Source organism: Centropristis striata, chromosome 14, assembly GCF_030273125.1.
Source record: "Centropristis striata isolate RG_2023a ecotype Rhode Island chromosome 14, C.striata_1.0, whole genome shotgun sequence".
Lineage (NCBI taxonomy): Eukaryota > Metazoa > Chordata > Actinopteri > Perciformes > Serranidae > Centropristis > Centropristis striata.
The window spans coordinates 17,258,952-17,286,900 of NC_081530.1; the positions used below are offsets into that span (position 1 = coordinate 17,258,952).

The 27,949-nt window shown below is 34.8% G+C and overlaps 3 protein-coding genes across 5 annotated transcripts in view; 2 read left to right on the forward strand and 1 right to left on the reverse strand.

The window, feature by feature from the left end:
* The first annotated feature begins 3 nt into the window (after positions 1–3).
* LOC131984952 (transcription and mRNA export factor ENY2-2-like) lies at positions 4–2,349 on the forward strand. 2 transcript variants are annotated; one of them, XM_059349931.1, is made up of 5 exons: positions 4–139; positions 246–320; positions 1,068–1,138; positions 1,224–1,298; positions 2,082–2,349. In XM_059349931.1, the coding sequence occupies exons 2-5, from the start codon at positions 253–255 to the stop codon at positions 2,156–2,158; spliced, it is 291 nt and encodes a 96-aa protein (XP_059205914.1). In that variant the 5' UTR covers positions 4–139; positions 246–252; the 3' UTR covers positions 2,159–2,349. The 2 variants fall into 2 exon arrangements, with proteins under 2 accessions (XP_059205914.1, XP_059205913.1); XM_059349930.1 differs by having other exon boundaries at positions 250–320.
* Positions 2,350–5,468: 3,119 nt separating this feature from the next.
* On the reverse strand, positions 5,469–9,503 carry LOC131985289 (tubulin alpha chain-like). Its single transcript, XM_059350338.1, is given in 7 exon segments — positions 5,469–5,580; positions 5,582–5,674; positions 5,676–5,763; positions 6,638–6,770; positions 6,772–6,876; positions 9,238–9,358; positions 9,445–9,503. Coding segments are annotated over 7 exon segments (711 nt in total).
* A 935-nt stretch (positions 9,504–10,438) lies between these two features.
* Positions 10,439–27,949, forward strand: part of LOC131985532 (fibrocystin-L-like) — a 74,622-nt gene continuing 57,111 nt past the window's right edge. Inside the window, exons 1-22 of one of the 2 annotated variants that reach the window (XM_059350690.1) lie at positions 10,439–10,632; positions 11,609–11,753; positions 12,833–12,920; positions 13,042–13,099; positions 13,184–13,277; positions 14,322–14,375; positions 14,570–14,643; positions 14,727–14,769; positions 15,148–15,218; positions 15,309–15,419; positions 17,941–18,033; positions 20,373–20,638; positions 21,515–21,606; positions 21,693–21,852; positions 22,884–23,019; positions 23,789–23,932; positions 24,952–25,106; positions 25,228–25,338; positions 25,531–25,680; positions 26,279–26,403; positions 26,482–26,645; positions 26,843–27,009. In XM_059350690.1, the coding sequence (XP_059206673.1) occupies positions 10,542–10,632; positions 11,609–11,753; positions 12,833–12,920; positions 13,042–13,099; positions 13,184–13,277; positions 14,322–14,375; positions 14,570–14,643; positions 14,727–14,769; positions 15,148–15,218; positions 15,309–15,419; positions 17,941–18,033; positions 20,373–20,638; positions 21,515–21,606; positions 21,693–21,852; positions 22,884–23,019; positions 23,789–23,932; positions 24,952–25,106; positions 25,228–25,338; positions 25,531–25,680; positions 26,279–26,403; positions 26,482–26,645; positions 26,843–27,009 (2,592 nt within the window). In that variant the 5' untranslated portion in view covers positions 10,439–10,541. Of the gene's footprint in view, positions 10,633–11,608; positions 11,754–12,832; positions 12,921–12,998; positions 13,100–13,183; positions 13,278–14,321; positions 14,376–14,569; positions 14,644–14,726; positions 14,770–15,147; positions 15,219–15,308; positions 15,420–17,940; positions 18,034–20,372; positions 20,639–21,514; positions 21,607–21,692; positions 21,853–22,883; positions 23,020–23,788; positions 23,933–24,951; positions 25,107–25,227; positions 25,339–25,530; positions 25,681–26,278; positions 26,404–26,481; positions 26,646–26,842; positions 27,010–27,949 lie in introns of both variants that reach the window. The other variant, XM_059350691.1, reaches the window with a different exon arrangement.

Consider the following 27,949-nt stretch of genomic DNA (forward strand, 5'->3'; position numbering starts at 1 on the left):
ATTTTTTTTTAGCAAAGACGTTGTCGGTTTGTGCTACCAACGGCTGCCGAAGCGGAACCGTTCAGCTTTAAACGTTTCTAGACGGGACGGGTAAGTGAAGGGATTGCGTGTCCACCAGCTGATCCGTCTCGACAAAAAGGTAACGTCCACTTGATAGCTAGCAACATAAAACCAAATTTCTCGCTAAATTCACCTGAAATCGTTGAATACAAATGGAAAGTGCTGCTGTTTGTGTTTGATTCGAGGCAGATCATGAGCAAAGACTCCCAGATGAGGGCTGCAATAAACCAGAAGCTGATAGAAATGGGGGAACGGGAGCGGTGAGTGAAGCTTTTCTCTTCAGTGGTTATGTTAAAGACAGCAGCGGCTATTTACATGTCGTCACCCTGTCAAAATAACTCATTTTTTCAAGTTTTGCAGGAAACACAAAAAACTTCACCAAAAGTGTAACATATGACATTTATTTCACTCAAAAAGGATGTAACAAAGGATGGCTATTGGCATTGTAATAACTCTGTGTGTAAATTATGTAACCTAAGAGAAATAAATAACTTAGGCAATTTTTGAACATGCCTTTGTGACTTAAGCAAGATATGGTAACACTTTATTTTGAAGGTGTCTACACAAGAGTCACACAAGCCTGTCAGAAACATGACAAGACAAGTATCATAAGCATTAATGTTACTTCAAAGTACATCCCATGTCATGTTTATGACACGCTCATGTCACTCTTATGTAGACACCTTCAAAATAAAGTGTTACCATATCTTGCTTAAGTCACAAAGGCATGTTCAAAAAATTGCCTAAGTCACATTTTATTTTGACTTAGGCATAATAAATCCACTTAAGTCACCAACATGACATAGGCCATTATCTTAAAGGGGTAAAATCACATGATCTAATCAACTGAGGATGTAGGCGATTTTACCATAGGTGGCCGGCGTCATGAGGAGATGATTCAGGCAAAAAAAAAAAAACAATTTTGACAAAAAATGACCTAGGCTATTATTTTAACAGTGTGACAATGTTTAAATTATGTCAACTTTATTGTGAATGTGTGGCTGCAGGTTGAAAGAATTGCTCAGGGCGAAGCTGGTGGAGTGTGGATGGAAGGATCAGCTCAAAGCACACTGCAAAGGTATTATATGTGTGTTTGTAACACTGCTTCCCTGAAACTGCATCTAAATATAGTATTATAAATTTTAATAAACACTTTTGTGCAGATGTGATCAAAGAAAAGGGTCTGGAGCATGTCACAGTGGAGGACCTGGTCACAGAAGTCACACCAAAAGGCAGAGGTACGAAAACTCAACAGCAGGGGGTGCAGAAAAGTCTATTTTTATTCATATTATTAATTTGTTTACTAATTTATTTTCCAAGGTATGAGGCTCATTTTCAGTTATGCTTTTTTAAAATATTTCTTTTCTTTTTTAAATATACTAATGTTTTAATGGAGCGTGATCATTTTAAGCATGTTTAACTAATTAAAAGTTGGGTTTTTATGTAGTAGCAAAACTAATGGCAATTGAGTTTCGTGTGAAAATAAACAAGTTTTCTTAAGTCTTAATAAGAAAAACAAAAATGTACAAAAATAATAATCCTACTCAAGTAGATGTGCTGTTAAAGTGCAGTTTGCTTCCCTGATTTATGATTATTACACATAAACTACAACATGTTTTTGTCCGTGTAATCATTATGCAGCTTGACGTTTGGTTTAAAATGACTTTAATATTAGTTTATACATTTTCTTAGTTATTTACTGCCCTGATTCATGGTTATTACACATAAAACTTTTACTTTACTGCTGAAACGTTTAAAAACAAAATAGAGGGTAACAAATACAATAGTCACCAATAAACAATGTTCCATTTAATGTAATCGTTCAGTCTTGGTTTTGAATATTTCAGGCATAAAATTGAAAATGCATGATACTAAAATGTGTACCTAAAATTTAGTCTCACATCAAAATGTATTCCAGTACAAAATCACAAACGCAGACAATATATACTAAAATGTTGATGATAATAGAATGTGTCACTGTATGTTTACATATCACCACTTTGTTTCTCTCCCGTGTGCAGCGCTCGTACCCGACAGTGTGAAGAAAGAGCTCCTGCAGAGAATCAGAGCTTTTCTAGCTCAACACGCAACCTTGTGAAAGAGACGATTCCCGTCTAGACATTTTTTTACTCTCCGTAGATCCACAATTAAAATCCAAACTGATGTTTGTTCTCGTTGTGAGCAATGCTGAAGTGTTATTTTTATTTTGTATTGTGTGTTTTCATATTGATTTTAGTTTTGTTATGCAGCAGTTTTGGAAAAAAATAAAAGTCATGCCTATTTTGGTCACTCAGGTTCCCCCTTGTCTTTTTATTTAAGACCTGTTTGACTTCATGTCTTTGTTCAACAGAGAAATGCAAATCTATTTTTCCACTCTGCACCGACAGCTTCATGATGGATTTCTGTTTTTCTACATGACAGTAAGACAGAAATGTTACAGAGTGCTTGATTATTGCATCATTTAGTTCCCTCACTGACAAGTTGTACATTGATCTTATATATATATATATATATATATATATATATATAATATATATTCATAAAAACGACGCCACCACTACGGTGAGAACCCAGTAAAAAGTCTTTAACATGCCCAAATAAAATTTCCACAGCTTCCAAAGATTAATGACATTTATTGTAGTTTCTCAAGTCAATCGCATTTGTGCGGTCAAAAACTGCTTCTCCCAGGCATCTCACTAACAAATTAAGTAAATGCACATATAGAGGTGTGTGTGTGTGTGTGTGTGTGTATGTATGTATGTATGTATGTGTATATATAGATATATATATATATATATCTATATATACACACACACAAGAAAAAGAAAATCACCTTAACTCTTTACTTGAAGATTTAGCTGTCCAAGGAAAAACAGAAGAAAATTTGAGGGAAATTCTAAAAATCAATATTTGTGTGTGTGTGTGTATGTATATATATATACATATATGTATATATAAAAATATATATATACATATACGTATATAAAAATATATATACATATGTGTGTATATATACATATATATGTATGTATATATATATACACATATATGTATATATACACGTGTGTTTATATGTTTGCACACAAAGTAGGAAATGTAAAGAAAGATCACTGAACATCTGATCAACATGTTTGTTAATTAATAGCAAGTAACGTGATTAATTAGTTAAAGTAACACTAATTACTTTTACAACTATAAAAGTAACAAAAAAGGAATTACTTTTCCACTATTTTGTGGTCTTGAAGTAATAAGCATAACTAATACCAATTATTTTATTAATAAACAACTTTTAAAAGGTTTCTTTATAGGCCTACACATTCTTTATGTCGTTATTGTTTTTTGTTTCATTTCTTGGGTTGAAAATCAGATTATTTTTTAAAGCTTCCATGCTTCTGATACTATTTAGTGTTTAATTAAACATTTTTAGGTTTTTAAACATGGTTTCAAAAAGTATTAAATTGTTGATACTTTTGACAACCTTTGTATATTTCAAGTGTATTTTTGTATTTAAAGTGTTCACAGTCGTCCAGTGCAAACTTTTACTTTCTGCATAAATCAGTATATCGCTGTGGCCAATGAGCTCATGCTGCTGCAGTTATGCAATGTGTCCTTTCAGGAATTGTATTTTTAGTTTTTTCAGAGGAAGTTGACGCTCACAAGCCTTTCATCACTGTCTGAACCTGCCAGACAACATATCTGACTTCATGGAAAGAATTTGTCCCTTGATGTTGCAGACTTTAGAAAACACCAACAGTTAAAGGGTTAATTACACTATTAGACTGTTCCACGTGTGCAGCGTGGGCAGTCAGAGAGCTTGTGTTTGTCCCTGCGTGTGGTGGTTGTTGTTGTTGGGCATGACAGCTGTCAGTGCCTGTTGTTTTTCCAACATACTGGAACATTTATTGTGAGATTGATTGTGCAGAATCCTGCTGAATGCCAGTGAAAGAAAAAGGGAAACTTGATCATATATTCAGAAGATTTTGGCGCAAAACATCTCTTATCTAATTTAACTATTTGCTTGTGTCATTAAAAAAATGTCTAAAATATTGAGGTTTGAAGTTTCCAAGTTAAGGAAATTATTTAATATTTTGGGGATCACATTTATTCACTTTCTTGGTGACAGTTCTATGAGAACAGCTCTAAAACCCACAAGCTAACATTTCATATTACGTTTTTTTTATTCATACAAAACTCAAAGTATTGTCATAGCTGTCACACTTACTATCATTTTTATGGCTCAATATTTCATTTGACTACTTTAAACACTACAGAAAGCATGAGATTCAAGAATTCAAAGGTTTTGTTTGTCGCATATACAAACAGTATGTGTCATGATATGCAAAGTAGCATAAAACGGTCCAATTAATATTCAATTATTTCCCCATAGTAATCTCTCTCTACCACTTGAGGCTGCTAAAGCTGCAAAGTTGACCTCTCGTTTTATTTCTCTCACTCATCAGCTGATCAGATTTCTGTCTTTAAAGTGATTTGACACTACATCGCTTTGTTTGAGCTCATCTGATTCAAAAGGAACCAAAACTTTTTTCTTCTTTGAATTTCTGTTGATTTTACTTATTCTACTCAGTAGGGGGGGTTATGTTCCTGTGTTATTTGCCCTCATGCATCTATTTGTTAGGGTTTCATATACAATTTCATATTTGTAATACTTCCCAGTATTTTTTTTTATATTCATAGCTCAGTGATATCAGCTCCACTGTGAATCCTGCATTAATTCAGACGTGGCCCTTTCTCATGATTATGTTATTACAGACAAAGAAAAACTTCCAACATTCAGACTACCACCCTGTGATTCAAACCATAAATAAAATGAAAAAAGGTTTATATACTCTGCAAAACTTGAGGCAATGCATCGTATCCGTTTTTGTGCAGGTTTTTTTCAAATCTCTATCCAACAGCCTGGATTTTAATTTCTCACTAAAAGACGAAACACAAAAAGAACAGACCCAACTTTATGCCACAAGGCAAGGTCAGAAATCAATGTGAATTTGGTGAGTTAGTCTTAATGAAAATAAAGTGACTAGTTATTAAACCACAAATTATAACTGTAATTTTAAATGCACTGTACTGTAGACATTCTGCAAAAAATGAATGCGTGGCATGCTATGTTCACTCAGTTATGCAGGTGTCTTTTAAAATCATGGCAATCAAAGACTAATTAAACAATTACTGATTTTCATTCATCACTCAAAAGTACAAAGTAATAAAGACTCAACAAACAGACTCACAGCTTCATATGGCACAGGAACTTTATTTAGAACACTTGAGCAAAAACACAGACATTTCAGGAATTTTATTCATAACACAGCCAAACTGGCATTTTACAGCATAAACATTGGGATGTATTTAAGACCACAATGAGATTATCTGTCCTGTTTAACATGTTCTTTCTAATACGCCTCACCCTCTACTTCACTCTCACCCTCCACAGATTCATCTCCAACCTCCTCATAATCTTCCTCCAAAGCTGCCATGTCAGAGAACTCTCTCTCTCCTCCATACCCTCAACCTGTACATCAGATCAAACTTGTGATCAACCTGATCCCAGGCCTCTGAAATGGCAGTGGTGTTGATCAGCATGCACACGGCCCTCTTCCTTGGCCAGGTCTCCACTAGGAACTACAGTGGGAGGCTGGTAGTTGATGCCCACCTTGAGACAAATGGGGCACCAGTCCACAAACTGGACTTGGTCTTAATGGTCAAGTGGCTTAGGACCAGATTTGAGAAGAATAGGGACATGTCGGACAAAAGCACCAAATTATTTCCACATGCTCTCTGTCACCAAAAGTGTCAACTTTTGGTGATAGAGAGCATGTGGAAATAATTTGTTTCAACTTTTGGTAGGAGCCACTTTGTCAAGATTCTGGATCGGAGATGGCAGCCATATAAAGTCTATGAGAACCAATATATCTTCCAAGCCATTTAGAAGGTCAATCTTGGTGTCAAAATCTACATTTTCTGGATATTTTCATAATTTAGAGCTATTGAGAATATCACTAGATGATTATTTGATAAAAATGATAAGTTAACTTTCACCATGTATTTAGATAATTTCAAAGTTTCTAAGCGGTTGGACGTATATTGATATTAGGTCATATACAGTGCACGTATTCTGAAAAATGAATAACATGCATACATTTAATTTCAACTTTATTAGCTTTACTCATATTATTTGTTACATTTACAACTACAAAGATCTTTGCAATTCCATTGTGCCTTCATGCATGAGCACCTTGCACCAAAACCGCTTGCACCTTTACAACCACACTTGACCAGTTCACTGCAAAGCTTAGAACATATCTATTTGATCAAATAATCATCTAGTGATATTCTCAATAGCTTTAAATGATTCCTTGACCCAGAAAATGTATATTTTGGCCCCAAGATTGACCTTCTAAGTGGATTGGAAGATATATTGGTTCTCATAGATTTTATATGGCTGCCATCTCCGATCCGGAATCTTGATGAAGTGGCTCCTACCAAAAATTGAAAGCTATGGTGATAGAGAGCATGTGGAAAAAAATTGGTGCTTTTGTCCGACGTGTCCCCTTTATTTAGCTCAGCTGCCGGACTATAATGGTGGAGATGGCAGCAATAACATATTTGGGCACCACATCACCAAGGCAGCAGGCCATGTATTTGCCATGGTGAGGGCCACATTTCCCCATCTGATAGGTTGGCTCAAAGCAGCAAGTTAGTGATTTCTGACACTGTTAACTGCTCATGGGAAGCCTTTTCAGCAGAGATGACGGTGGTGGCCAGAGGGAAGTGGATACATTGGTATGGCACCAAGTTGGTCTGGAACTCATACCCAAAAAGCTATAAGGAGTCTGGTTGTTCTGCAGGAGTGTTGAAGGAAACAGATATATCCTACCAGAGCAGGGCGTCCCTCTCTACCTTTAATAACTCCTGAAGACCCAGCTCTTCAGAGAGCATCTTCTCTCCTAGCACCACACGACAATTCAACTCCTTAAAGAATTGTCACAAGAACTAATGGCTCTTATTGCACTATTCCTTGATTGTTCCCATTTTTTCCTGTAAGTTGCTTTGGATAAAAGCGTCTGCTTTTGACTAAATGTAAATGTAAATATATAAATGAAAAGAGCTCATAAGACAATGACAAAGACTGGCAGTGATGATTAACACTCTCATCATAAACTAATAATACACTGATACCTTGTATGCTATGAAATCACTTCCTGTCTTCGGTTTGCTCCGATGTTGTTGCAAAATACTGTGTTGAAATCAAAACGTCTGTAAATATTTTTAAGCTGCAGAGTGTCATAACTCAGATTGTTGCCACAAGAGTCCCGATTAAGGAGCTGCAGTACCGGGCAAAAGTTTGGACACACCTTCTCATTCAATGGTTTTTCTTTATTTTTTATTATATTTTCTACATTAAAGATTAATATTAAAGACATCAAACAATTAGGAATTATGTAGTAAACAAACAAGTGTCAAATAAACCAGAATATGTTTTAGATTTGAGATTGTAGACACATTTAGACAACAAATTCTGGTTTGTTATTATTGGTTTTATGCATTTATGATGTGGTTATTTCCAATTTAAAACATCTAGGAATCATATTTTTTACAGCATGTTTCTAAACTTTGAATAAAAAGGCTGCAGACAAAATAACAGGAACAATATTTTCCTGTCACCATCCATTCCTCTGCTGCTCTGCCAGTAATTTTCCACTCTCCTCCCCTCTGCTCACTCTCCCTGCTGGCCACGCCCTTCTCATCAGCCAACTCTGTTCACCTGTGCACTCAGGTGCTCCTCATCAGCATCCAGCCACTATTTAAGCTACACCAGCCCAGCACTACAGCGCCAGATTGTCTTTGTAGTATGCAGAACTTTCCAGCGCTTTTCCTCGGCTTGATTTCCTGGTTCCGACCCTGCTTGTTCCTGACCCAGAATCTTCGTCTCTGCCCTGGATATCTAACTGCCTTCCGTCCCCGACTCCGAACCCTGCCTGTGAGTTCCTGGTGTTATTTTGTCTGCTTCTGTTGCCACTCCGGCTTCTCCGTGGAGGATTACTCTTCGGCCAGCTTTTGCTTTGGACTTCTGGACTGCAGCTCTGTCTATAGACTTGTCAAGAAATACTGTGTTCCTGCCTGCTGCCTAGTGCAGTCATCTGTTGTTCACTGTTGCAGTAAAATAAAGAACATAAAAATCACAGTAGGACTGTACTGCGTTTGGGTCTTCCTGATTTGTGACATTTTCCAATGCCAGAAAAAAATAAAAACTGAAGAAAAATTATCAGCATTCTCAGGTTGTATTAATATTTGTTTTTATCCTCATGTGAGGCCACCAGGGTCATGATGGTGAACCAGTTTCTAATCTTAATAATTGTGCTTATTCTTGGGCCTGTTTTTGCTGTTCTTGTTTTTTTCTTTTGTTATTAGGTAGACTGGCTCCTTGAGATGAACCAAAACTCAGTGTTGAAGTAATCTATTTAAAATGATTGGCAAGTTTATTGTAAAAGAGTAAAGAAAAATAAGTAAAAATGTAACTACATAAAAATATATTAAGTAGTTACAACAGAAAATGCTGTTTACATAGATAATCAATAATAGTAGTACAATAATATATTTGTAACATATAAAACAATCTCAGTGGGTCGATTCTACTTTTTACTCCATTTAGCCACCAGCTTTTATTACTTTTCAGGTCCAGCTTTATAAAAAAAAAAAAAAAAAAGACATGATACATTTAAAGTGATTGGACATATCTTATAATTAAACCACATAACAGTATATTAAGTAGTTAAATTAGCCCAATACAGTGCATCAATACAAATAAACTTATAATATATTTAGAATAAATAAAAAAAATCTGAGTGGGTCCATTCTACATAACGAGTACTTTTACTTGTTATACTTTAAGTACATTTTGATGCTGATACTTTTATACTTTTGAATTGTGAATGCAGGATTTTTACTTGGTAAGAGATCTGGTCACTTTTTCCACTCTTGTTTACTGGTTCAACACATATTTACATCCCAAAAATTGTTCAGATTATCTTACATCATGCAAATCATGCATCACTATCACACCCTTGACAAAATCACTTTTTATAGTTTCACTACTTCCCCTTCACTTCCATTAATATTTTGTATTTTTAGATTTCCATGAAGCCGTGTGACTCATCCTACTTTTTGACCCAGCTTTGCTCTCTGACGGGAAATGGACAAATCTGTCTGTGATTTCAGCAACACGTTCAGTCTGTGGTGGTGGTTTAATTGCATGACTAGCAGCAGAGTCTCCTCCTCCCAGCTGCAGGTGAGAGGCGGGACACTGAGCAGCTCTATAAAGAGTCAGTGCACGGAGCTGTGTGCTAACCTGAGCGTCTCTATCTCTACCTGGACACCTCACACACCCAACAGGCAAACAGCGTTTTTAACAGGTGGGCTTTTTTCATTTTTAATCACATTTTAATGCAAAAAATATACTTAATCACAATTTTGATTGTGGAAATATATATTTTTGGAATATAATTACAATGTGACTGTAATCAAATGTGTTTTGGTTTGGGGTTTTTTTTGTTTGTTTTTTAACTTTTTTAATTTGTTTTCTCATTTCCTCTGGATTTCCATTTCTTTCCTTCAGATTTGTGTGTATCATAACAGCCCGAAATGAGGCATGAAACTGCCTTATTCTGCCGTTTACAGATATTACAATGAAAATAATTATTTCTGTTGTTAATGTTTGGCCCATAGACTGTATGATTCATTATTATTATTATTATTATTATTATTATTATTATTATAGTCTTTATTGAGAATTAAGGAACATTACAATCATGAGGTCAGGCAAAAAGTGAGTTTAAGAAATAAATGTCATGAAACAAAGAACTAATCAGGAGAAATAGTAGTAAAAAATAATAATAATTTAAAAAAAAGAGGTAGGCTACATACATCACGTCACGCAGAGAATATGAAGTACATAAAGTTCATATAGTCAAAATCATATAGTTATTAAAAATTAAGGTTATACATTCATCAGGCTGTCATAATATTGAAGAAATAATTCATTTTTTTTGTCTTTTAAAATTCTGTGAGATTTAAGAAGATAGTTGAATTCAAGGAGAAACACCTTAAACTTTGGCTTAGCTTTGAGAAACTGTATGATTTATTGTTATTTGACCCAGCAGCTCCTCCACAACATCAGGCTGCAGGTGAAGCAGCAGGGAAACCTGGGAAATCTCCGGGATGGGGTCCCCGATGAAGTCGGCGGCTCTGCTTCTCGCACTTTGTTACTTCTGCAGTAAGTAGAAACTTAAAAAGTACCTTTATTGTGAAAGTTTGTTAAAATGTGCATTTTTTTAATGGAGTTCCTTTGGTCTATCGGTAAGTTTGCGCCTTTTTAAAAGGCGTAAATTGTGCAAAATTCCCTTCAAGTCACCGCTTACTCACTCCTTTTATTCTTGCATTGTCATTTTAAGTTCTTATATTTATTTATGTATATTTCAGGTGCTCAACGCGTTGACTACGTAAATCCACGTCGAGGCAGCATCAATGGAGGAACACGACTCCATATTCAAGGACGCGGTAAGAAACTGAGGCCTAAAACAGGATAATAGCTTTGTTAACTTTTAATCCAAAACTGTGATGCTCAAATTTTGTTATGGACCATTTATCAACAAAAATAAATGTGAACAATGTTTTTTTTAAAGAAGCTATTAGAATTTAAATATGACACATGCATTTATAAGCTATTGTGTCCACTGCAAACAAAAATATATATATATTCCAGAATTGTACTGTATTATTTCACAGGTTTTTCTTGTCCCCCCCCCCCCCCCTACTTTTAAGTGCAAATGCTATATAAAAATCCTTTTATTACAATTATTAACTATAAAATGGAGTTTGAAATTAATATAATGATATATTATTGATTTTTTTTACAGTATTATTACATTTCTTAATGGCCTTGAATGTAAAATTACAGTGAATTCTATGTTTAAAAAATACACATCATATTGTTGAATGTAAAATTAAGTTTTTGTTTTCTTACAGTTACAGATTTAATATAAAAAATGTAAAGAATTGTAAAGGAAAAAAGAGAGAAAAAACCCCCACTGTCAAATAACAATTAACAACTATAATTTATTTTACAAATAATTTCTTTAAATACAGATAATATAGAGTAAATATCTGTATTTAAAATATATATATCTGTAGAATAAGTGCTGTGTATGATCCATATTTTAAAGACATTTTCTGTAAAATAGCATACAGTTGTTTACTGTTATTTGACAGTAAGTGTTTGGCAAGTTTTTTTTTGCCAGACTTTTAACCGTTTTGTTTTTTTATGATTTCATTTGTTTACAATGTAGTTACAGTAGTTGTGGATTTTTTCTTTCTATACTGTCAACTACTTATCTAAAACTTGTTGGACTTTAGCTTTTTTTCATTATATTAAACATTTTCTTGAGTAGGACTCATCCTATTTGCTTATTGACTCCTTTACCCAGAAAAAAAACCATTTTGAATTTATCAGTATGCGTTTTTTTTTCCCCCTCAGGTTTTGCTCAGGAGAAACAATTCCAGCTGAATCCAACAGACGACACATTCGGGAACCGTGTGACCCTGGTGTCAGATACCCGCTCGATTCCTTGTGATGTAGAAAGAGACTCAACACACTACAACCAGATCATGTGTTACACCAGGTAGGCACACTTTTTATTGCATTTTCCATAAATCAAACCAACATAAAGAGGTCAGCATGTAGAATGTACAATAATCTACAACATAGTGGTCAGAAATGGTAAACTTCGGTCATAGTACAATAAGAGTAACGCAATAAGGTTCTGGGAGTCAGGTTATGTATTTAGATGGGATAAAGAGAGTGTAAGTTTGTAAACTAACAATAGAAAGGGAGCTGATTTAGAAGGGGAAAAATGAGAAAAAATGCATTTAAAAAAAGTAAATAAATAAAATATAATAAAAAACATAAGTAAAACAATAAATACGTTTTAAAAAAGTAATAAATAAATTAAATAAAAATAGAAATAACATTATGGGGGAAAATAAATACATAAAAAAATAAATAAGTAAATAAATTAAATACAAATAAAATAGCATTTGGGGAAAAAGTAATTCAATAGAATAAAATTATAATAACATTTGGAAAAAAATAAAGAAGTAAAACAATAAATACATAAAAAAGTAAATTAATTAAATACAAATAACAATAATAATAACATTTGGAAAAAATAAATAAGTAAAACAATAAATACATTAAAAAAAGTAAATAATTAAATAAAAATAAAAATAAACATAACATTTAGAAAAAATAAATAAGTAAAACAATAAATACATAGATAAAAGTAAATAATTAAATAAATAAAAATATATAATAACATTTGAAAAAATAAATAAGTAAAGAAATACAAAAAAATAACTAAACAGATGAACCGGCCCCGGATAAGCGGAAGAAAATGGATGGATGGATGGATAAACAGATGAAATACAAATAATAATAATAATGATAATAATAATAATAATAATAATAATAATAATAATAATAATAATGATAATAATAATGTACAAAAATAAATATTAAGGGAGTCGCTGTAGGTTCTCGAAGTACGTCAGAAAAAGGGCCCCACACCATTTCAAAGTGTTGGTCTGAGTTACAAACTGAGTTTTTGGGTTAAAGTTAGGTGCACTCCAGCGAATATACACATTTTAAATAAGTTACTTGGTGGACTCAGAATATCTAAAATGATGATTTGGTCCATCTCAGAGCCATGCCGAAGGGTAGATACTTGGTCCATGTCAGCGTGAACGGTATTCCCATTCCTGAGAACAGTCTGCGTCATAACAGCTTCAATGTAAGTATGCAGCGGTTACAACAAAGCAGTAAGCTTCATTTACAATCAAGCAGTCACATTCAGATCGATTTATAACAGGTTTAACAACAACTTTTTCCATTCTCACTATAACTGTTTTCAGACCGTCTGGTGGCGCACGCCTACGATCAAGACACTGAGTCCAGTCAGCGGTCTAGCGGGTACAGTTTCTTTTCTATAACATGGAGTTAATTTACAGAGTGCTTTTTGTATTTTTTATTAAACATACTTCAAAATCCCTGCAGGCTCCGAGGTGACGGCCCATGGAATGATCTTTTCTGATGTCTACGGAAGCAACACAGACAAGAGCTCCAACGGCCTCAACGTCAGATTTCTGAGGTACTGAAATAAAATAAAAGGGTTTACTTGAAATGTGGACATTACTATAAAGATTTAAAAGTGGGAGGCAGAAAGACGAGGCAAACGTCCACCTCAACCCAAAGATAAACTGACTTGATTTTAGTGGTGAAAGGTCAAAGGTTAGAGATACTTCCAACTCCTTTATAGTGTACTTCTATTCTTACTGTGTATACTTGTACTCAGTTGTATACTTTTACTCTTTTTGTGTATTGATCTGCTTCATTTGTTTATACGTTTACTCCTTTAGCATATACATTTAATCCTTTTGTGTATACTTTTACTCTTTTTGTGTATACTTTTACACCTTTTACTCTTTTTGTGTATACTTATACTCTTTTTGTGTGTACTTATACTCTTTTGGTTTATACTTGATTCTTTTTATGTATACTTTTATTCCTTTTGTGTATACTTTTTCCAACTACTTTTGTGTATACTTTTACTATGTTTGTGTATACTTTTACTACTTCTGTGTATACTTCTTCCTTTATATATACTTTTACTCTTTTTGTGTATACTTTTTATCCTTCTGTGTATACTTCTTCTTTTATGTATACTTTTTCTGGTTTTGTGTATAATTTTACACTTTTTTGTGTACTTTTACTCCTTTTGTGTATACTTTTACTCTTTTTGTGTATACTTTCCAACTACTTTTGTGAATACTTTTACTAAGTTTGTGTATACTTTTACTCCTTCTGTGTATACTTCTTCCTTTATATATACTTTTACTCTTTTTGTGAATACTCTTGTGTATACGTTTTCTCCTTCTGTTTATACTTCTTCTTTTATGTATACTTCATCTACATCTACACTTTTGGTGAATTTTTTTTTTGTGTATACTTTTACTCTTTTCGTGTATATTTTTACTCTTTTTGTGTATACTTTTACTCCTATTTTGTATACTTTTCATTTTATTCATTATTTTCTTTTATATTTTATTACTAATTTGTTATGTGTTTGAAATCAATAAATTGGTCAATATGCTCTTGTAATCAATCAAAGAAAATGATCCTCTGTGTTTTGCAGAAGCTACATGGGAGGGATGCCATGCGAGCTGCTAAAGCCAAACTCAGATGAGCTGTAAGTCTGGATGTGCCGAAGATTTCATTTTAGTAATGAAACAAAGAAAAAACCCCACTGCAAAATAGACGGCTCTATAGAGAATAAACATTTTCAGATATGTGTCACAGCAACTTCAGCTTCAGAGAAGTGAAGCTATGTTAAATAAACTGATGTAAAGCTAATAAAAATGCTTTTCCTATTATTTTCTAAAGATATGGGTTAGAGCTGGACTCTGAAACCTCTTGGTGGGGACGCGTGACCTGTAAAATGACCGGGACGTATGTTGGTAAGCTGTTTTTGTTCAGAATTTCAACTTTTATCAGTCAATTTCAAAACTGTCATTTATTAACAATGTTTTGTTTCCAACAGGGCATCAAAACTTAAGCTACATTCTTGACAATGATTTTGGAAGGTAAAGCACTATTAAAACATTTGAACATTTGAAATTTCTGCACCTCTTTACATTTTAACTTTGGTTTAACATAATAATAATAATAATAATAATACACTTTATTTATAATGTACTTTAGATTAAAGGAAATCACAAAGTGCTACAGGTTAAAAGCATAACAGTCTAATTATAAAAAGCATTTTAAAAAAAGGATAAAAAGGATATGAAACAGCTAAAAAAAGAAAGAAAAAATAATCTAGAAACCATCCACATACACGCACCTTTAAGATTTGAGAAAGATCTCTAACCACTAGGTTTATTCAACATGAAAGTGCAGCTATAAACTGAAAAATGCATTGATATAAATCCTTTTTTTTTTTTTTTTTTTTTTATCTTTAGGAGTTTACCAGAAAAGAACCTGTACAGAGTTTCATCTGTGGGCAAGCTCTACATGTTTCAGACCTTTGCAGGTAAATTAGACAGAAAGACATTTGTTCACAATGAAGTATTCCCTCTGTTTACTTCATTTCAGTGACGTATTTGTTATGTTTCTTGTTCAGAGGTGACAGCAGTCTCCCCGTCCATGGGCAGCGTCGAGGGAGGAACCCTGTTGACCGTCAGCGGCCGTTTCTTCGACGAAACTGATCGCCCGGCACGTGTTCTTGTTGGAGGTAACCAGACTGGAAACAAAAAAACTCCCCAGCTAAATCCAGTTTCAGACACCATGACAACTTTTCTGATATTGTTCTCACACGGTACAAAATGTTCAGCATGAATGGATGAATGTCGCGCATCTCCACAAAAGAAAAAAACCTGGCACATTGTTGGGTTGATGGTGATAATCCCTTTCAACACAAACAGAATGTGTGAATACTTTGAGACACAACAAACAAAAGGAAATCAAGAAATCAAGGAGTTGTCACACGATAGATGAAAGAATCTCCTAGAGACATGACAGAACGTGACAAACAAGCTGGTGTTGTGTTGCAAAAGGCGTCATGAGTCGTTTAACATGTTGTAACAGTACGTGTCGAACAGATGATGATTGTACTTGTATAAGTGTTCTTGTTCTGACACAATCATCATCGGAAGGAAAACTTCTTAGATGATGAACTCTGACTAATTCAAGGACTTGGTTTTAGTCAGTCAAAACTACTTTTATGCTGATATTTTCATAATTAAGTTATGAATATATTGTTTTGGTTATACAAAGGGCCCTGCACTGCATTAAGGTAACTTCAACTCTTATGGCCTCCTCGAATTTACTACCCTCTGGTGACTTAGTGGCCAAAAATGTCCATGCACACAAAAAAAAACCTGCTATTTAATCCCCATACATCAATATTTTTAATGCTTTTTTTCCACAAGTCTCTTAAACAACTTTAGAGTTGTTCAAAACTACTACATTCAAACATTTTAACTCTTTAATAATAATTATAATAATACATTTTATTTGGAGGCGCCTTTCTTGGCACTCAAGGACACCGTACAAAAAAGATAGAAAAGAAACAGCAATAAAATTCAATAAAATACACAGAATTAATAACAATACAATACAATAGATAGATTGGACAGGGTAATTGTCATTAGAGGTAATAGACAGTTTTAAACAGATGTGTTTTGAGTTGTGATTTGAAATGAGGGAGTTTATATATTTGAATTATTCCATAATGTTTTGTTTTTTTTTAAACACAAAAAATGAATTATTTTCCATATAATAAATAGTAGGGGGCTGGGGTTTTGATGGTGATTAGAGTCTTGGATATGTCAAAGATTAGATTAAATTAGATTAGATTAGATTGGATTAGATTAGATAAAAAGATTTTTTTATTTTATGTAATGCCAGATACCCCCTCTGGTGACCTACGGGCCCAAATTGTCCTCACACACAAAATCTGCTATTAAATCACCATACATCAATATTTATTTTTTTTATTTTTTTTCATAAATCTCCTAAACACCTTCAGACTTGTTCAAAACTACCAAACATTCACATCATTTTCAGAATTTTAACCCTTTATTTGCCAGTTTATATATTTGAATTGTTCTATAATTTCTTTGAAAACAAAAACAAAAACAAAATTATTTTCCATGCAATAAATAGGTGGGAGCTGGGGTTTTGGTGCCGATTAGAGTCTTGGATATGTCATAAGCAACAAAATTGATTTGATGGCATTTTTTTTTTAAGTAGTGCCAGATACTCCCTCTCATGACCTTTGTGGCCAAAAATGTCCACGCAGACAAAAACTGCTATTAAATCACCATACATCAATATTTTTTTCTTCTTTTTTTTCCATAAATCTATTAAGTCTTAGATTTATCAAAGTCTGACAAGTTCTTAAAAAAGATTTCCTCTCCTTATTACAAAATGTTCAGAATTTTCTCGAGCTGTAATATGATCTTTAGATCCCAAAGTCACATTTAAAATGTAGAAACTGTTTCACATTTCCAGTATTGCAGCTTTCTGGCTAACATATCGGAAGGTAAATAGCCTCAGCCTGAGTCAAAACTACGTTAGGTCAGTTATCTTCTTCAGTAAAGAAATACTGACGGAAATAAGAAACAAAAAACGATCTGAAATAAAAAATAAATATTGGCTTAATCTAAACCTGCAATCAAGATTCTGATCTTGCACTTAGACAGAGACTATAAGATGAACAAAAATAAACAGACATACTCATAAAGGCAACAAACATGTAGCCACACTCCCAGAAAAATATGCACATACACATAAACAAAAAAATCCCAAAAATACTCTTTGTGACTTTTTGTCTCTGTAGATTTCTCTCAAATTCACCCAAAAATACCATAAGATAAGGCCTCATTTGCATATTTAAACATAACATTTCAGAAAACGTGTAACACAAAAATGTTTTGATGTTGGTCATCAACTTGGGAAGTTTCATTCAAATGCTTTACCCGGGACGCAGCGAGACAAAGTTTGAATCCGGCTCATAGTTTTCTCCATTCATTCACTCTGTCTCTCTGCCTCTATCAAGCCATAAAATGGCCAAAAATGTCTTTAATTCACCTGTCGTGTTTTCCCTTGAGCACTGGAACACAGCAGTGCAGCATGTCACTATACAATGTGTATTATACTCTCTCTCTTTCTCTCTCTCAGTGCAGCCTGTCTGTTATTGTGTTTGTGTCTGTTGTCGTGAGCAGCTTTCATTCTCTGATGTTTTCCTCCAGGCCTGCCGTGTGAGATCGAGAGTCTGTCCGACAACAGAATTACGTGCAGGACGCCCAAACACGAGATGAACAGCAACGTGCCTGTCTACCCAGGTGAGACACACCTCCCTGTCTCCTCTCCCTTTGTCCTTTTGATGTGCTGAAACAAAACGCTTGTCTTTATTTTTTTGCTGTGTCATTATCGGAACAAAGCATTAACTCCAGGTGACACGTTGATCACCGGAAGAATTTAAAGCATCTGTCATGCTCGTCATCACAAACAGTGGTCCTGCAGGACTCACGCCAACACTTGTCACAATTCATCAAGACTCAGGACTTTGATGTGCTGTGTACCATGACAAGATAACTTGTTATCTGACTGCGACACGAGCACATATTTTTGATGGTACATCATACAAAAGACCTTTGATGGAGCTGATGTCAGGAGCAGATACCGGTTTCTAAAACCTTTTGTATCAGGAATTCCATCAAATAAAAACATCTTATGTTTGTATTATCATCTGAGCTGCTGCATCAATTTCTTGATTTTTGTTTAATTTCAAGATTGGAAAAAGCACAACTCTCTAAGTCGGGATTCGATCGGCACACCATTGGTCTCATCAGATAAAGGCTTTGAAATAAAATATCAGCATCAGTGAGAAATACAAATTTTCGCAGATATGATGCAATGTTACGTGTCTGCCCAATATCAGCGGGGACCATCATGATAACAGCAGGCGTAATAGTAAAACCTGCTGACGTCAACTGTGACGTCTACAACATCAAAAGTTGTCTAAATACTTCTTTTTTTTTTACGTCTCTGGACTGAAAATGAAATTTCAACGGCAGATCAGTGTTCAATTGTAAAAGAAGCAAAATAATCCTTAACCCTCCTGTTATGTTGCGGCTCAAATTGACCCATTTCAAAGTTTAAAAAAAACAAACAAAAAAAAAAAACAGTTAAACGTTTTTTTTTTTCAGGATGAAACTTCTTCTGCTTGATTTAATAAGTGTAATCAACTTATAAAATGAAAATAGTTCAATTCACATATTTGTGTGTCAATCAATATTATCAATGTTATGTTATCAATGTTATCAATATCACTCCATAAAAAGTAAAAAAAAAGTATAATACATTCTTTTTGATCAATGTCATGTAAAACTGGTAAAAAAAAAAAAAAAAAGGTTAATAATGGAGTTAAAAATGAAATATAAACAATGTTTATTGGGATATTTTAGTTTCTGACACTTTTGGATAATTAAACAAATCAAATTGACCCAGGAACATTATTTCTGTCACTGAGAAACGAACATAACAAGGGGGTTAAATATGGATACTTTTTATTCCTTGTGTGGTTATTCATATGATTTAAGAGTTTCACAGTTTGCCACACATCCACTGGATAATAATTTCTAATTTGAGATGCATTTACATCCGAATATTCTTTTTTATAAAATGTCAGAAAACTGAGAAAAATGCCCAAAGTGCGGGAACCCAAAGTGATGTCTTGGAACATTTTATATTGTCTGAAACCACAAAATCCACAAAGATGTTCAGTTTAATATCATCAGTGGTGGAAGAAATATTCAGATCCTTTACTTCAGTAAAAGTACTAATACCACACTGTGAAATACTGCACTACAAGTACAAGTCCTGCATTCAAAACTTACTGAAGTAAAAGTACAAAAGTTATCAAAATGTTTTTAAAGTATTAAAAGTAAAAGTACTTGTTATGCAGAATTGACCCACTCAGATTGTTTTATATATTCTAAATATATTATTAGATTATTTGTATTGATGGATTTATGTAAGCAGTATTTAATCTTGTAAAGGTGAGCTCATTTTAACTAGTTAATGTGTTGTTATGAGGTTTATTAAAAATGTTTTTCATGTTAAATCTCGACCTGAAAAGTAACTAAAGCTGTCAGCTAAATGTAGTGGAGTAAAAAGCACAATATTTACCTCAAAATGTAGTGGAGTTCATGTATAAAGTTATATAAAAAATACAAGTAGCTCAAATTTGTACTTGAGTTAATGTACTTAGTTACATTCTACCACTGAATATCTCATTTCAAAGAAAAGCTGCAAGTTCCTACATTTGAGCAGCTGAAATCCATGAATGTTTAGCTTTTTTTAGCTTGAAAACCGATTATCAAACTGTTTGTTTAATCGACAGATAATTTCATCTTGAACTTTTTGATTGATTGATTGATGGATTGATTGAGAATTTATTTGAACACAAAATAAAAGATGAACATTTAAAAACAAATGAACAACTTGGGAAGTTTCAAACAAATAAATACAAGACAACAACACAAAATGAAACAACAACGAGACTCAACACTTATTTGTGTTCAAAAGGAGTGGGAAGAAGCCAAAGCTTATTAAATCCCACCCCTTTAACTTTAACTTTAATACCACACTGTTTATTTCTGTGTCGTATCCTCTTCAGGTGGAAGAGGCTCTTGGATGGAGGTGTGGAACGACACACGACCCAGATACCTGACGGACATTTGGGACTTGAACGAGAACTCGACAGGGTACTGGGCGGGCTGGGTCGACACCTTTCCCCACGTCTTTCCTCATGAAATCCAATATTTCTGCTCGCGACTCAGAGGCTTCTTCGTGCCTCCAGTCACCTCCAACTACACCATCTACCTCGTTTGTGACGACCGGTGTGAACTCTACCTCAGCAACTCCAGCCGCCCAGAGCACAAAGTATGAACTCCTGTTATCATCTGAGAGAGACATTTACATGTTGTATGGAGGGATGGTCGTTAAGAATTTGGTCGATCAAGTGGAATTTTTAATCGGTCTGGGTATTTTTTTTAATTTTAATCTTATCTATGACACGGCCGAGTGTGTAAAGGTTAACGTCAATAAGACAATGAGCTGAGAATTAAGTTGGATAAAGCTACAGTGTGTAAACTGAAAGTTGCAATAACAATTATAAAACACACAGAAATACAAGAGTAGTAATTTGTGCTAAACTAGCTTACAGTATCCAACCTTGCTAGCATGAATAACTAGGTTTAATTTGACCCAAAACGTATTTAAACACATTTAGATATGCAAGATTACTGTGAAAACTAACCTCATGGAGTATGTATAAAAACATAGTGATTAATGGATTAATTGATCGGTAACGTTATAGATGCTCGAGTTGGCAGGTTTCTTCCAAGCGCCCATCCCTACTTGCTGCCATGAATTACTTGGTTTCATTTGATCCAAAACTTATTTAAATACATTTAAATATGCAAGATTACTGTGAAAACTAACCTCATGCCTCTTCGGGGGCTAAAACATAAAACATTTAACTCCTTGACGTTATCTTTACAGTTTAATCTCACTTGAGTTAGTTACGATCGACAGGAAGTCTATTTTCGTCCTTTCAAAATAAAATCGTCCGTCAGCAAAACAGGTATTTGCATAGTACTGTATTTGATCATGCATCCAAATAATTGATCGTTACCGTTATAGATGCTCGAGTTGGCAGGTTTCTGCCAACTTTTAGTTTAGTTTAGTATTAGTTGTATGTAATATTCTGTGAGTAAATCCTCATATATTGTTTTTTTCCCACAACCTCCACTTCAGGTTAAGGTTGCCCACCAGACGAGTTATACTAACTCATTCTTAAACAGACCGTCACAGAAGTCTAAAGTAATGGCTCTAGAAGGAGGAGAACAGTAAGTACACCGTGCTGCATTTAAATTAACTCTAGCTGTCTCTTAGGAATAAACATTTTAAAACCTTTTTTGTTTTTTTTCTGTAGCTACTACTACGAAATCCTACAACAGGATTATGGCGGTCCAGGTAGTGTCAGCGTGGCCTTGTTTCGAGGGGAGAGCGACTTCACAGAAGAGCAGACTGACGACGCTGTCAATGAGGTCCAGAACATCGTGGCTGACTATGACGTGAACGATGAGGAACAGGTGTGTGTTTTATTCTGTCAAACATATTTTGGGAACTCGTTTAAGTCACATGAGAATTTCGATAAGACTCTTATCTGTCAGGAGACTGTTAGCTTAGCTTAGCATAAAGAATAGAGACTGGTGGCACACTATATTCTTGTGAACTGGTGGTACTGTAAGCTGACTTTTCAGTCCTCTAAAAAATGACTCTACACTGTAAAAATAATGGTAAAAAAAAAAAGAAGTCTGGCAAAAAAAATTGCCAAACACTTCCCATCAATTAACAGTAAACAGTATGTTATTTTACAGATAATTTCTTTAAAAAATATGAATAATATATAATAAATATATGTATTTATCCATAAATAAATGTAATTATATATTTAATATATATAGAAAAATATATATCTGTATAATAATAATAATAATAATAATAATAACAATAATAATATGACAGTAAGTGTTTTAAACTTTTGCTGTCTGATTTTTTACCGTTGTTTTTTTTTTTACATTTTGGATCAAAAGTTTTACTGTAAGAAAACAGAAAGTTGCCTTAATTTTACATTCCGCAATATTATGTGAATTTTATCTATTTCTACAAAAAAAATCACTGTAATTTAACATTCAAGACCATTACATTAAGCAATTATATAATACTTTTAAAAAAATCTATAAAGTCCCATTATATTATTACATATTCATACAGATTTATACTTCCATTATGTGGTAATACAAGTAATAATACAGTACTTTCTTTTATTAGTGTAGTGCTTTCCTTCTTTCTGGTTGTTTCTACCTTTCCAGTTGTGATTTTTGGAGCTAGAGATTCCTTTATCTGTAGCCACTTAATGCATTTTAATCCGAGGATGCAGCTTTTTTTTACTGACGGTTTGTGTTCTCCTGCTGTTTAACTCACATCTTCTCTCCATCATTGGTTAAAAGTCTTGGAGAATGTAGGAAATCTCTAAATGAAGTCAAAGTGAATGCAGCAGGTTGAGGGAAGGTGGGTGCAACATAAAAATGCCGATATCTCGTCTCTGTTTCTCCACCAGGTAATCAGCTTTGACTCGTGGCCCGGCAGCATCGCTGCAGTCCAAGAGGTCCAGAGAGTCTCCGTCAACAGCAGCTGTGCCAGCCATCTCTGTGGCAGCACCTTCTTCAGCCTCAGCTACGGAGAGGCAAAGACAGGTACTGTACTGGTGTTTTGGGGTACATTTGATAACTAATAATTTGTTGTATTTAAGGATGAACGTTTGTCTCAAAATAAGAATTCTCCAAATAAGTTGCATTCTGTGATATGGTGAGTATGGCGATACAATATATTGTGATTTAACTGTTTAACTGCATTTTGTGTCCTCAAACTTAAATTGTTTTGTCAAATTGAGAAAATTCTCAGTCTATTCATCTCACTTCAGTCTTTTTACTTCTCCACAATGAGAGTCAAGCCCACAGACTGACCAACAAAGTATTCAGTCAAACTGAACTCAATTGCTATCAAACATGTATAGACAACAACTGCAGCATTTTGTCAAACTTTCAAAAACTTTAAGCTTCACTGCTCTGAATTTTTTTGAATGAAACATAAAAAAAAGGCTAATTTTGCAGCATTATTCCGACAACTTCCCGACACGATATTCTGACGCACATGGTGCCTATAGATTCCTTAGATCTTCTAGTTTCATATGATACCGGTATCTCCAGTATATTCATAAAAATGAGACCGCTACGGCCTCAAAAACGGCGAGTCGGAACGCTAAATATTGATACTGGGCAGCCATGAATCAATATAATATTGCCACGCAAAATATCGCAATACGTTGCCGCATCAATATTTTCCCCCTCCTCTACTTAAAATATCACAGCTTTTGGAGCCACAAAAGTAAAACTGCACTCTTTAATCTCATGAAACTACAGTGCACTAAATTTGCACATTATGTTTGTTTTCAATCTTTTTTAGCGCCGATTCCCCTCAGCGCCTCAGCAGACGTGGTGGAAGCATCGCTGAACGACCTTTGGTCCATCAAACCCGACACGGTCCAGGTCACCAAACAGGAGGACAGCGACGGATCTCACTACACCGTCACCTTCCAGTCTGGCAGAGGTACGAAGAGTGTGTGTAGCTGATCATAACACTACATGGTGTCCGGTGATGAAAGTAGATTAATGTTCTTGTTGGTATTATGACTCCAACCTTCACAATGTTCTCCGGCCGCCAGCTTCCATTCAAACACCTGCATGTTATCAGAAAGGCTTGACATCTCATTTTTTATTTAAATTGTGCCACAGAGTAATTTGTGAATGTTTAATTACAACTAAATTTATCGACAACAGTTGAACAGTTTTCAAGTCTCTCAAGTCTTTGAATTTTCAGAACATTTGGCTTATAAATAAAAGAAGATATCAGTAAAATGTAAACCATCTCAGCATTTATTTAATTTAAGAGCTGATATCTAGCCATTTTCCATGGTTTTCTTGATAATAACCAAAATCATTACCTTTAGTTGTACCAGGCATTAAAATAAACACACATGCACCGTTATGATGCCAAAGTTACAGAAGTTGCATTTGTAGTTTTAGCAGCAAAAGTGCAATGCATTAATTAATTATCTGCATTTTTCTTTGGTGGCAGGCCAAAAGAAAACACTCTGGACTCTGAACCCTCTGACCCACATAATGACTGTCTTTTCACACTTGTGTCAAACAGAAAACTTGCACTATTGCAACTTCTAACTTACACTTATACATAACTTTGCTGCTACTTTTTACATTTACACTGTGAACTCTTTTTCTCTTATTGTTTATTTTAGTATCAGTAAATGCCTTCATCTACTGTGCACTGTTAAACAGAAACAGTAACTGCACCTACTCATTTAATAGCCTTAAATCTGGTTGTTTACAGGTGTATACTATTTCAGGGCACAGCTGTGGTTGGCTTGTATCGTACAGTTTGTGTTAATTTTCTGGAATAACGAAGGTGTTGCAATATGGGCCCATGTAGAAATAAATCATTTTATAGGGAAAAAAAAGGAAAAAAAAGAAGAAACGTAATTTAGATTCCTTTGTATGTCTACTACCTGTGAAAAATTGACAATAAAGCTGACTTTAACTTTGACATTACAGGCGATTTCAAACCTCTCGACTCGGAGGTTTTTGGCTCCGACACCGACGTCTCTGTCACTGAGGTCACAAAGGGGGAAAGCAACATGGAGACCTTCACACTGCTCTGGGACGGGATCCCGACAAAACCCATCGCCTTCAATGCAACTGAGTCCGAGGTACGTCTCTACCTACAAACCTCAGTTCATCCAGTCATCTTGGACTGATGTTGCTGCAGATGTGGAGACGTTGTCCGATGTAGAAACAACACTAACATGCAGCTTGTGTGATTGTGAACAGGTGCAGTCGGCTCTGGAGGACATGATGAAAGCCAAGTGTCCTGATGAGATCCTGCTCGCTGAGGGGACTGACGTGAAATACGCCAAAGACTATGAAAACGACCACTCTAAGGTCTGTTGGGACAAAAGATTGACTGATTTATACCTTGAAATACTACAAAATAAAAGCATTTCTTGTGTTCATTCATGATTGGCTTACTTCATTGCACTTTAGTAACTTTAACTTTTAATTGAGTCTTAAATCTTTGGAGATTATCTGATTTCAGATTCTCAGTTTTCTTTTTCTTTTTTGTTCAATCACCAGTTCACCAGTGCTAATGAAGGGACTCCAGAGAAAAACTCTGCTTTCTGCGGCCTGTGGTCTCTGAAGAACCCCATGGTTCTCTTCCATGAAAAATACACCAAAGAGTCTGGAGACATCTACGGAACACTTTCACTGGATAAATATCCCAATGTAAAGTTCATTTTTTTGTTCTTTTCCTACAGCTAGTTAGAATTTACACTCTAAATGCACAAGTGGCTGAAAAACACACTAACGCTCAAAATTTGGGGTCACTTAGAAATGTCCTAATTTTTGATAAAATAACAGACGTACAGTGTAGACATTGTTAATGTGGTAAATGACTATTAAAGCTATAAACGGCTGATTTTCTTATGAATTATATATTATATATTGTCCTGTGTTCCAGTGGCACATTGTGTTAATCCATGTTTATAGAAAGGGACACAAAAATGGAAAAAAATCCTGAAGTGGAAAAAAATATATATATACTTTTGCCGGATATTGCAGTAGTTTTGTGAGGCTTCAGATGTCTGACACTTATGTGAAAATGCTACCAACTGCCATGCATTAAAATCTTAATATCTTTATATTCAAGGCAAATCTGAAAATAACTTTCTATTGAACTATATTTTGTTTGTTCCCCATTATTCTTATTTCCTTCCAACTTTTGATCTATTTTTTTCCCACCATTTCCTGTCTCAGGTACTAAAAGGTTATTGAACAGTGACTTACTCTGAATTTTTAATTATTTTTATTCCCTTTCTTGCAGCTTTGCTTTGCCTACAAGGGAATATTGAAGGGTGAGGTAGGAATCAAGTTCTCGTACCGCGACAGCAAAGGAAAAACCCTGACTGAGACAGCAAAGATCAGCACTGTCTTCAATAAGGGCCACAAGTCAGTAAAGTCCTTTTAATCTGACAGATATATTCAAACTTTTTTTAGCATCTTATGACTGTGATTATTTATTGACAGATGGAGCTACAAATGCATGGACATGCAGAGTTCTCTGCAGACAGAATACATTGGAAGCCAATACAGTCTGAAAGAGTTTCACCTGTACAAAGACGAGTCTGGTGCAGATTTCTACGTTGATGCCGTTCACATCGGAAAAAATCCAACCACTATGGATGTAAACGGTACCCAGCTTTATAGTAATCCTGATTTTAGGGGAATCATCTTTAATGTCTGTTTCTGCACATATTTTCACAATTAAATGATTACATTTTGGTGCATATAGATACTTTTCTTTGCATTAACTGCAGATGCTGCTCACAGACACCAAGATTTACATGTTCAGCAGTTTATTTCATTCTTCTGGATTATTTTCTTGCAGCTCTTCCCCATAAGAGGAGGCCTCAGCCCTTTGAGGGCTCCGGTCGCTCCTTCGAGACGATCGATGTCAGTAAAGGCTCGTCGACTTCACAGATCAGCTACGAGATCAAAGCCAAACCGGTTGATTGTGCCTTTGGGTTCCCGCTGCTCAAACTCGGCTTCCTGCAGGTAATAGATTCATGATATTTATGTAACATCATATTAAAGACTTATTTTTAGGGCTGCTCCTCTCTAAGGGCTCATTTAAACTCAATACTAGATACGTATGTGGAAGGAGGCTTGTATTTGTGTTAATTTCTTCCATTTTTATGGACGTTTTCTAAAAGCTTGTGACCATGGATGAAAAGCAGCAGAAATTGTAGCTTAAAGCAGGACACAAGAAAGACATTTTAAAAATGTTAACTTTTCAAGGAATTATTAGTGAAAAATTGGGACTTCATCAACCACTGCCATCTATAATGCCTCGGCTTTTTCCTCCAGAGGTACTGTACATCATTATGACCCAATGTTGTCAGACATAAACCACGTCTTTGAGTCTCAGCATTTTCAAAATTCTCACCAGCACAAGTATGGAAGCAAGTCTTTTGTTATCGGTTAAGATCTTAACCTTTTTACCAGTGTTGAGTTATGTAAATGGGAAAAGACGGGGCTTCCTCATTCACTAAGCACAGTCAGAGTCTGTTTGTGCAACAGTGGGGAGTTTCTAATCTGTCCGGCTCTTGTTCCTTGTGAAATGAAATCCATCGGTTCAAGAAATCAAACCTGAGTCGTAATGATGTGATGCAAATGTACTAAACAAACTGAGTCAAGTTTAAAAAATACAGACTACAAGGTGTCAGGGAGAGTGGAGCGGGTGGGAAACACCAGAACTTCAAGATATAAAAACAATATACAACAGGCAACGCAGAACCAAAGGATCAAAGAGAGTGAAGTGAAAACCAGGACTTAAATAGAAAACACACTAACAAGGAGATGAAGTGCAGGTGGAGAATCTCAGGTGAGGGGAAGGAGGTGATGAGGCAAGAAGGGCTCTGATTGGCTGGTGAATCTCAGGGACTTATATAGCAGATACAGAACAGGTGTGTCGATAGGAAACACAGGCACACAG

Excerpts from the sequence above, each read along its gene's own strand:
- LOC131984952 (XM_059349931.1), top strand. The coding sequence starts at position 253 with ATGAGCAAAGACTCCCAGATGAGGGCTGCAATAAACCAGAAGCTGATA. Across the intron at positions 321-1,067 it reads GAAATGGGGGAACGGGAGCG|GTTGAAAGAATTGCTCAGGG; the intron begins GTGAGTGAAGCT and ends GTGTGGCTGCAG. Across the intron at positions 1,299-2,081 it reads AGTCACACCAAAAGGCAGAG|CGCTCGTACCCGACAGTGTG; the intron begins GTACGAAAACTC and ends TCCCGTGTGCAG.